The sequence below is a fragment of the Petaurus breviceps genome, unplaced genomic scaffold (genome assembly GCF_028583685.1).
Source record: "Petaurus breviceps papuanus isolate PSGF00001 unplaced genomic scaffold, PetGlider_PUasm1.0 173, whole genome shotgun sequence".
NCBI classification, from domain to species: domain Eukaryota; kingdom Metazoa; phylum Chordata; class Mammalia; order Diprotodontia; family Petauridae; genus Petaurus; species Petaurus breviceps.
The window spans coordinates 21,130,415-21,140,715 of NW_027185759.1; the positions used below are offsets into that span (position 1 = coordinate 21,130,415).

The following is a 10,301-nucleotide window of genomic DNA, read 5'->3' on the forward strand; positions in this document are numbered from 1 at the left end:
CTCTCTCTCTCTCTCTCTCTCTCTCTCTCTCTTCCCTTCTCCCTCCCTCCCTCATAGGATAGAGATGAAGGGAGAATTCTTATAGCTCTCTGAATGGGGTCTTACATATTCAATATGGAGTAGAAATTATTGCTGTGAGAAAGTAGATCATGGCAACACAGATGACTGTCCACAAGGACCTGCCATTGGCTGATCATGTTGGAGGTGTTTTCTTCCCCTATTAGCCTTACAGGGGAAGCTGTGGGGGAGGTGAAGCACTTCTTCTGGGACTGTATCAGGTAAATACGGAATTCAAGCTAGAAAGGGAGAGAGGAATAGTCCAGTTGCAAGATCTTCACCCCTTCCCAGATATTTCTCCATTTCTACCTAAATATAAGGATCTAGGCTGATTTTATAACATCCCTTAAGGTTTACAAAGTGCTTCTCTTGCAGCAACTTTGGGCTTAATCGTTAATAATAATGATAGTAGCCTAGCATTTATGTTGGGCAGCCAGGCGGTGCAGAGGATAGAATGCTGGGTCTGGAGTCAGGAAGACTTATATTTAGCTTCAGGCACTTATTAGTTGTGTGACTTTGGACAAGTCACTTAACCCAGTTGGCCTCAGTTTCCTCATCTGTAAAATGGACTGGAGAAGAAAATGGCAAACGTCTTTGGTACCTCTGCCAAGAAAACCCCAAATGGAGTCATGAAGAGTCAGACAGAACTGAACAGCAGTACCAGCACTTATGTAGCTATTCAAGGTTTGCAAAGTGCATTGCTTGTTATCTCCTATGATCCTCGCAACAGCACCATGAGGTAGGTGCTGTGATCATCCCCATTCTATGAATGAGGAAACTGAGGCAGTGGTTAAAGGATGTGTCCAGTCACACGGCTAGTGTCCAAAGCAAAATCTGAACTAAGACCATCCTGATTCCAAGTCCCATGTTTTATCCGCTCTGCCATCTAGCTGCTGTTCTGAGCTGGGAGCATTTCTAACTTCAGCCCCAATCTAGGGCCCTTATTTGTAGCATTCCAAGAGTCCAGAGAATCTCCATACTTCTCTGGCTCTAGCCTGTCTCATGCCAGACCTTCTCTGCTTTAACCTTGCCCTCTGTTCTTGACTGGCATCCTTGGCCTTGGTCCTTTTCTGGAATCTTCTATATTTCCTTGATAGAATCTTTTCTATGGGAAGCTTCTGGCCCTGCACTGTACTTCTGAGCAAACCCTGGGTTCCTGCTACTTGTGCTGTCAGAGGCAGAAAAGTGACTTGATGTGGCCATGGAAGGCTTTGCCACCGGCCCTCACTCTCCTGGAACAGCAGAGAACTCTGGATATCAGCACTCAGACATGCCCATGCAAAGTTAGCTCTTGGTGTTATGGGTTCCAAGCTGGGAAGGCAGCTTCTCCCGAGATCCTGAATCCCTGGTTCCTTTTATTGGGGCCAGAGAATCATTGCATCTGATGCCACTCTGTTGGATGATGGAGACCCTGGGCGGTGTCCAGATATATTCATTGCCTAGAACGTAGCTTTATTTATTCTACTGTTGTCTCTTTTCACTGCTGAGGCCTCAGATCTTGTTTAGAATGATGTCCCATGGTAAAAGTCTGTTACTTTGAACATTCCCATCTGGCCTGCTTCTGCTGTGAAAGCTTGTGGCTCGGTCCCCTTCATCCCCAAAGCAGCTGTGATGGAGCAGGACGGTGCTTCAATTCTCAGTTCAGAGGTCACTTTTCATCTCCCTCATCGTTAGTGTTCCCTCTCTCCTCAAATTATCATGCATTTATGTATCGGTGTAAGTGGTATAGTCTTCCAATAAAATGTAAGCAGCTTGAAGGCAGGCGAGAGTTTTTATTCTCTGTCTCTGTATCTTGGTATATAGATATCAAACATTCTTAAACTGTTAAGTGAAGCCTATGAACACTTGGTTTGAATAATGCTTTTAAGAGCATAAGACAAAATTCGTAGGATTACAAAGGAAGCCAATCACTTTGAACTACAATGAACAAAATACAAGGTATTCCAAGAGAGTTTGTGAAGTTCTAAGATATTAACGCTTAAAAGTACACTAAGACTTTTGTGATACCTTGAATTAAAAACGAATCATACACCCCAGATTAAGAACCCTCTGTGTTCTCTCTGTCTTTATCTGTCTCTGTATCTCTGTCACTCTCTGTCTTTCTCTCTGTCTGTCTCTGTTTCTGTCTTTCCTCTGTCTTTTTCTCTGTCTCTCTTTGTCTCTGTCTCCCACTGTCTCTCTTTCTCTGTTTCTGTCTTTCTCTCTGTCTCTGTCTCCCTCTGTCTCTCTCCCCATCTCTCCCTCTTTCCATATGTGTGTGTGCATATATTTTTTGCTTGGTTCCCACTGTGGAGCTCTTTCACAGTTGTGGGTGGCAACTTGACTGTGACTTGCTCAGAGCCTTAGAGGACTGATGGGCAGTGGGAGGTGAGGTCACTTGCCCAGTGCCATGCCATCAGCATATGTCAGAGGCAGGACTTGAACCCAGCTCTTGCCAATTGCATTTCAGTAAATGGTTGGTAAGTGCCTAGGAAGATGGGGCTCTGAGTTGCCTTAGAGATGGTGGAGACCTCATGGACCACTTAGTCCAACCCCTCATTTGAGAGAGTTACAGGGGAGGACCATTCTCTGGGCTCTGTGTTGGGCTGGAGTTGTTCATTTGTGCTGCTCTGGGTTTGGGAATCAGAAGCCTTGGGTTCGGTTCCCATCTCTGCTATGGATTACTGGGGTGATCTCGGGCAATTCATTTTCCATCTCTGGGTCAGTTTCCTCATCTGTACAGTGAGGTGTTTGGATTAGATCTTCCAGTACTGAATTCTATTAAGAGAAATTTAATGGAGGCCACATTTCAGATGTAAGAAAGTAAGCCAGAGAGGACTGGATCAGGAAAAACCTTATACATTATAAGTTACTCAAAGCAAAAAGAACAAAATGCACGTCAAGATGGTAATGTAAAAATAACCACCACCACAACAACTAAACTAACTTTTATTTTTCAAAAAACAATATATCTGTGTTCAGATCTGGGTCATCTTCAATACACGCCCTTATTTTTTGACAAATACAAAAATCCTTCCTTGAACACAAAACATTTTGCTTTCCAGAGCTCTCCTGAATAAATAATTTCTTCTTGATATGTCAGAGTTGTCCAAATATTGTTTGAACACTATTTACATCTCCCCTTCCATTGGCACTAGTGCATGTCAGTAAAGGAAAAAAAATGGTACAAAGCTTACTCTTTGGCATTCACATTTGAGTCAGCAATACAATTAGAAACTCATGGTAAACATTCCAAGATGATTTAATAAATCTCATCGCTGCTCTGCAAAGGAGCCACTGCATTAAAGCTTTTAGTTGGAGCCGTAGGCTTCCTGCTGTGAGAATATTACTTCCAGTCTATTTATCAGCATGTCCTCTCATGGCCCCCAACACATGCTTTTCTTGCTCTACTGAGTGATAGCATAACAAGAAAGCAATTTGCCTTTTTTTAAATTAAATTTTATTTGTTTATTTATTTAGTATCATGCAAGGCAAGACAACTTTGGAAGACATGGTAGCTGAATCGGCTTTGATCAGATTTTGTCTCTTGCACTCACAGTTACTTTGAATGACAATAATTTCACCATTCTGGGAAACCATCATTGCTGATTTTAAACCACCATGACCCCAGTGTTGGTCATGCTTTTTGGGGAAAAGATTGCATGAGCCATTTTCTATAAAGGTGTAGTTGCCTCAAACCCTTCTTGTATATTTGAGGGCAAACCAGTGTAGGAAACAGGCAGCTTTCCAGAAGAGGCTGCCTTGAGGTGTTCCTGTAATTGGGTTCACATCTCTCATACACTGTCAAACAGAATAGAGAATCTATATCCTGCAGCATTCCTTACAGAAATATCATTTGCCCTTCTCTCTTGGGTACCCGAATGCCCCTCTTTCCTATGGTCTTCATAAGTGCCTGTCACTGTGGCTGTTGCTTACCAGACAGACTTAGATAAGAAATTGTTCTGATAGAAAATAGACTTGAAATCATGGATCTGAGAAGCAGACGGATCTAATGTTTCTTTGTGAGAGAGTGTAGAATGTGAGAAGTATTTTTCTTATGGAGAAATTGCATTGTGGGTACTTGGTGCATATTGTGATCAGTGAATAACCTTTCCAAACCCAGAAAGTGTAGAGTAGTGCATAGATAAGAGTCTGTTTTTCAGGTCAGATGTTTCAAGAGGGTGCAATGTTCACACAAACCAGAAACGCCTAAGCAACAATATCATTATGTAATGGAACTTCACAGAGTGTGGAAGCCCTTCCCTATTGGTGTTGAGCAATTTCAGTTAGAGGTAGAAGCAGCACTTTGGTCTCCAAATATTTCTGAGAAGAACTCCCAAGCCAGGCGCACATGGATGGGGATGAAGACGTAGGCCGTGTACGCCACCATTCCCACGATGGTGAGCAGGATGGTGTTGAACATGGACCGCTCCCAGGGCTCCAGGACAGCGCAGCAGCTGATGATGGTGTACTGGTAATAAAGCCAGGCAAAGTAGTCCCTCACGTACCTTATGTTCATCATGGCAGCCAACGGCGGTCGATGGGACCTGTGGCAGAAGGACACAGCTTAGCAGAATCACAAGTTTGACAACCAAAACATGTGATTCCCAGACCACCAGGCTAGATTGAATGAACACCCCAGGTTAGATCAAATTAACACCCCAGTTCAATGCTCCATCAGGCCTGCGATTGCTTTTATGGGGCCATGCACTCCACAGATGGTCTTATTCCATGAATTATTTTGGCAAAAAGAATCCACTCAACGTGCTAGATTGGAGGCCTTCCTCAGGTTAGTTCAAGATGAGAAATGACGGTGTGATTCTGACAGGGAATTCACTGTATTGGAGATCCTTACTTTGTATTATGGATAGGAATGTGAAAGAAGAAGAGGAGGGAGGATGTGAAAATCTTTAAGCATACAAGAAGGTCCTCTATTAATGCCATTTGTAAAATTTTAAGGCTCATTATATTGAATTATGTTAGAAACGGAAGACTTGCTTGATGTTTAAAGACACACAGACACACCTGCAGAGAAACGTGAAAATTAACTTTTCTGTTTCTCAACAGAGGAAATCCTAGTACAAGATTCACATTCTGTGAATGAGGCCTAGTGGGCGAGGCCCATTACAGAACGTTTAGGGGCAGCAGAAACTAATAGTGTCTTTGGCCTTCTAAGAGATCAGCATTTACACTATTGCAAACATGAAAGAATTTGTCTTGTCTTCTAAAAAAATCCTAGTAATCAATTCTCAACTCATTATTTAGTCAACAAGATGCTGTATGCCAGACTCCAGGTTTGGCATCCCTGGAGATACAAGAATGAAGCAAGAAGTGATGTGGTGCCATTGGATAAATCCTTAGACCCGGAGTCAGGAGGACCAAGTTCAAATCCAGCTGCAGACATTTACTGGGTTGTGTGACTCCCACAAAAAAATGAAAATAAAAAAATAATAAAAATAACTGCCTCAATTTCCATATCTATCAAGTGGGGAGAATAATATCATCCACATCCCAGCATTGTTAAGAAGATAAAAGGAGACCTTTGTACATTGCTTTGTAAATCTTGGAGCAGCTAGGTGGTGTTGCAGTAGATAGGATGCTGGGCTTGGAATCATTTTCCTGAGTTCAAATTTAGCCTCAGGCCCTTACTAGCTGTGTGACCTTGGGCAAGTCACTTCACCCTGTTTGCCTCAGTTTCCTCATCTGTAAAATGAGCTGGAGAAGGAAATGGCAAACCTCTCCAGAATCCTTGCCAAGAAAACCCCAAATGGGGTCACAGAGAGCCAGACATGACTGAAACAACACAATGACTCCAAATCTCAAAGTGCTATATAAATATCATGAGGGAAAGGAGTCCACATGTAAGAAAATAAATATCAATAAAGTGCAGCTAAATAAACACGAGACAGTCTTGGAGGAAGGACACTAGTGTTTGGAGGTGAGGAGTGAGTGCAATCCAGGCATGGGACACGACCAGCACAAAGGCAGAGGAGATGGAGGTTGGTGTGGGTGGGACAGAAGAAAGCTGGTTTGGCTGGATTACAGGGAGCTGGAAAGTGGGTGTAGGGCTTTAAAAGCTAGCAAGAGTTCATATCTTACCATAGAAGTAATAGGGAGCCATTGGAGTTTATGGAGGAGCTCCCTCTCATATGACCTTGAATTTAAGTCTCCTATTTTTATGTGTATTTTGTGCTCTTTATTTAGAGATCAACAAATCTAAGTTGCTTATTTTATAGGAGAGGAAATTGAGACCCACAGAGATTGTGACTTACCCAGGGTAACACAGCTAGTAAGTATTAAAGGAGGACTTGAATTCATGTCTTCCTGACTCCTGGCTCAGGGCTCTATCCACAGCCTTTCCCAGGTGAAGGAGAGGTAACTGGCTGCCAGGCTAAGTCAGTGCTTCTCAGGATTCCTTCACCTGCCCCTTTTCAACGTGATTCATTTGGAGGGAAGGTTCCATCCTGTCCCTTAGCACCCCAGGGAGGGGAGGGAATTTGGGCCTGCTTGTTCAGGGCCTGGCTTTGTTTGGACTTGATTCAGGCAGGAAATCAGAAGGGGGTGCTTTGTGGTAAGTAAAGGGAAAAAAAAATGTTCCTGATAACGCCGGCCCTGAGTCACCAAGAAGGGAGGAGTTCAGAACTGTGGAAATGACTAAACCTTGCTCAGAACCTGCCAGCCTTCAGTCAGCCTGGGGTTGGGACTTGGAGACTCTTAGCTTCCTCTAAGGGCAGGGGCTGGACAGCCTTGAACATTTCCCTTGGAGATGAGCATCCTAAGGATTTCTGTGGGGCACAGTTGTGCCTTTTGAAGTGTTCCAGAGAGCTAAACTGTTTTCTCAGGCAAGAAGAAAGAAAGGAACCCTCCAAATTTCAGGACACTCCTGACAGTGGATTCTACGCACTGAAACACAGAGATAAAAACACATTTTTTTCCTTCCCAAGGGAAAAGAAAATTGTTTGAATTCGGCTTTTAGGAATCCAGGTGGTCAGTGTCTGTGTTGGAAGCGTTAGGCTGGCAGAGATCTGGGCTGGGCACCTCTTCTGACAGCACAAAACCCCTTTGACAGTCACTCAGCTTTCATAGGCTTCAGATTTGCCACATTAAAAAAACAAAATGGAAACAGTCACCTGCCTGTGAAACAGAAGTTGGGTTATCTAAGGAGAGACTCAGATATGTAACTAGGGTGGGGTCGCAAGGCTTTGAACCCTGGTGCATTTAGAGTGCACTGAATTTAGAAGGAGGGCAGGCAGCCTGGTGGCACAGTGGATAGAGTGCTGGGCCTGGAATCGGGAAGACCTGAGTTTCAATCTGACCTCAGAAACCTCCTAGCCATGTGACCCTGGGCAAGTCATACAATTCTGCTTCAGTTTCCTCCCATGTAAAATGAACTGAAGCAAGAAATGGCAAACTCCTCCAGTGTCTGCCAAGAAAACCCCAAGTGGGGTCACGCAGAGTCGGACATGACTGAAATAACCGAACACCACCACCAAAATTTAGAGGTCAGTGAGAGTAGCACTTTAAAGGATGAGCTTTGGACCTCTCCAGGCCTTCCTGCCTCCCCTTGTCTTCCACGGAGGGCATGCTTCCTAATGTGTGCCCCTGGCACACTTTGAGGTATTTGCTCCAGGTGCACCAGCTCCTGGTCACAGCTGGGTGGGGTGGGGTTTGCCAGAGGGCCGATTTATTTCTTGTATATGACAGCAACAAGAGCCACACTCCTTACATCTGTAAGCCTTCGTAGTGCTCATTCTAGCTTCTGGGGGCAATCTCTACTCCCCTTCCTCAATTCTCGCCTTGATGGTTCAATATCAAACTTGCCTGGCGTCTTTCTGGTTAACTTAACCACAGTGGTTTGTCCACTCTCTTCTCCTGAAGATGAAAGCTGTTTTATGTGTGTGGTACAGAGGAAAGATGCTGGCTTGAGAGTTAGAGGATGAGTTCACAGCGCCAGCCCCTGCACGGATTACCTGTGTGACCTTGGAAAAGCTACTTTGTCTGGGTCTCAGCTTTCTCATTTCAGACAGGATCACCTCCAAAGCTTCTTCCAACCCTAGATTGAAGATTCTGTGATATTTGACCTTCTAAGAAATCAGCATTTATACTATGCCAAATATGAAAAAAATTTGTCCTGTTTTTTAAAAAAAATGCTAATGATTTTGCATGCCCCATGGGCCTAGCGTTGCGTTATGCACACAAAATGTTTTATTGATTCAGCACCTGAGGCATGGTAGATTTCACATTGGCCTCCCTATTGGTTACTTCATAATTCCATCCTTAACCAGATCTCCTCTTCGGACCTGTTCAATGAAACTGGACTCAATTATAGTATTAAGTATGCTTAAGACTTAATTATCACAGAAACAAAGAGTCTCAGGGTAGAAGCAGCTTCCAGCATCCATTATTTCCATCAGTACTTAAAGCCTGAATCTTGCCTCCATCGGCTCTGACAAGCAGCCACCCGGCCTCTGCTGGAAGGGAGATTCTCTGCCTCCCAAGGCATCCCATTCCGCTTGTGTTTGGTTGTAGTTGTTAGGAAATGCTCCCCTTTGTTGCCTTCCTGTTGGAGCTACCATGATTGGTCCCAGTTTTGGCCTCTGGATAAGTTTAATTGTCTTACATAATATCATTCTCGGCTATATCTGGGATTCTATTAACATAGGAGCTTATGATGAGGAAAGTGCCTCTAACCCACGCAGGGAGGTCCCTTTGCTGTAATTCAGTGGTGAGAAGATGCAAAGGGGCCTGAGAGGCCGGGACTTACCCGAACCCACAAGGCCAGGATGGAGGCAGGACAGAAAGCCTGGCCTTTCTGACTCCAGGACTGCCTTCTATAGGTGTAAAATGTTTAAAGATGGTGATTATTCCTCCCCCATGTCTTTTATTTTCCTGATCCTGGTAAAAGACAATTGCTGGTCCCTTCAATGTTCTAGTCACTTGTATGATTTGAATTGTTAGATCTCAGTTTTTTCATTTGTGAAATGGAATTTGACTAAATGTTCTCTCAGCAGGGTTTCTTCTAGCCCTCAATTATATAATCCTATGATTTGGGCAACTAGATAGCACAGTGGATAGAATGCTGAACCTGGAGTCAGGAAGAGATCAAGATTCTGGGAGTCTATAGAAACTCCCAAAGGCTCCATGACACACCAAAAAAAGTCAACAAGTCAACAATGTTTAAGTATGTATTAGCTCTGTGACCCTGGGCAAGTCACTTAACCCCCTTTGCCTCAGCTTCCTCATCTGTAAAATGAGCAAGAAAAGGAAATGGCAAACCATTCCAATATCTTTGCCAAGAAAACCCAAAATGGGGTCACAAAGAGTCAGCTAAGACTGCAATGACTGAACTACAGCAATGATTTGAGAGAGATAGTGTAGTGTGATAGGTAGAGCTCTGGGCTTGGAATCAGGTAGACCTAGGTTTGAATCACATCTTGGATATAGACCCAGAGAAAATGACCTCTTGGCCTCAGTTTCCCTTGCTGTAAGGGACTGGATCAGATGACTTCTTAAGGTCCCTTTTAGTGCTAAATCTATGCCAGATCATACCAATTCTTATCCATAACATTAGTCCCTCAGACTGAATGTGGTAATCTATGCGTGCTCTGTCTGAGGTGGAGCACTGTGGGATGGTCACCTCCTTTGTTCTGGACTTTACAGTTCTACTAATGAGCTCCAAGCTGGCATTCTCCCTTATGACTTCCACATCAGGCTCTGGAATCATGAACTTTGATGTCCCAAAAACCTCCCAGGTCCTTTTCATATGTTACTTTTGCCTCCCATAACTTATATTTGATCTTTTGAACCCAAATATAAGACTTTCATCTATTCTTTATTTTTTCTTGAAAGCAATCGGGGTTAAGTAACTTGCTCATGGTTACAAGGCCAGTTATTTCTGGGTGTGGTGCTGAGTATCTGAGCCCGGATTTGATCCAGGTCATCTTGACACTGGAGCTGTGCTCTTACTCACTGAGCCACCTGGCCGCCCCTAAGCAATTGGGGTTAAGTAACTTGCACAAGGTTACACGGCCAGGTGTTTCTGGGTGGGTGCTAAGTGTCTAAGCCTGAGATTCGATCTCCAGGTCATCCCAACACTGGAGCTGGTGCTCTTACTCGCTGTGCTACCTGGCCTCCCCGACTTTCATCTATTCTTATTAAAATTCATCTGGTTAGATTTTATGTTTCATTTTCTTTAAACCCTTTGAGATTCTAATTTTTTCCATCCATCCATCCATCCATCCATCCATCCATCCATCCATCCATCC

General features: G+C 43.8%; 1 protein-coding gene and 1 long non-coding RNA gene across 4 annotated transcripts in view; one reads left to right on the forward strand and one right to left on the reverse strand.

Moving 5' to 3' along the window:
* The window catches only part of LOC138157750 (uncharacterized), a 20,365-nt gene extending 14,954 nt beyond the window's left edge, over window positions 1-5,411 (forward strand). Inside the window, exon 3 of the long non-coding RNA XR_011167447.1 lies at window positions 5,302-5,411. This is a non-coding gene — a long non-coding RNA (uncharacterized lncRNA). The remainder of the gene's footprint in view (window positions 1-5,301) is intronic.
* SPTSSB (serine palmitoyltransferase small subunit B) overlaps window positions 2,969-10,301 on the reverse strand; it is a 30,276-nt gene continuing 22,943 nt past the window's right edge. For all 3 annotated transcript variants that reach the window (XM_069083522.1, XM_069083523.1, XM_069083521.1), the window contains one exon: window positions 2,969-4,583. In XM_069083522.1, the coding sequence (XP_068939623.1) occupies window positions 4,319-4,558 (240 nt within the window). In that variant the 5' untranslated portion in view covers window positions 4,559-4,583 and the 3' untranslated portion in view covers window positions 2,969-4,318. The remainder of the gene's footprint in view (window positions 4,584-10,301) is intronic.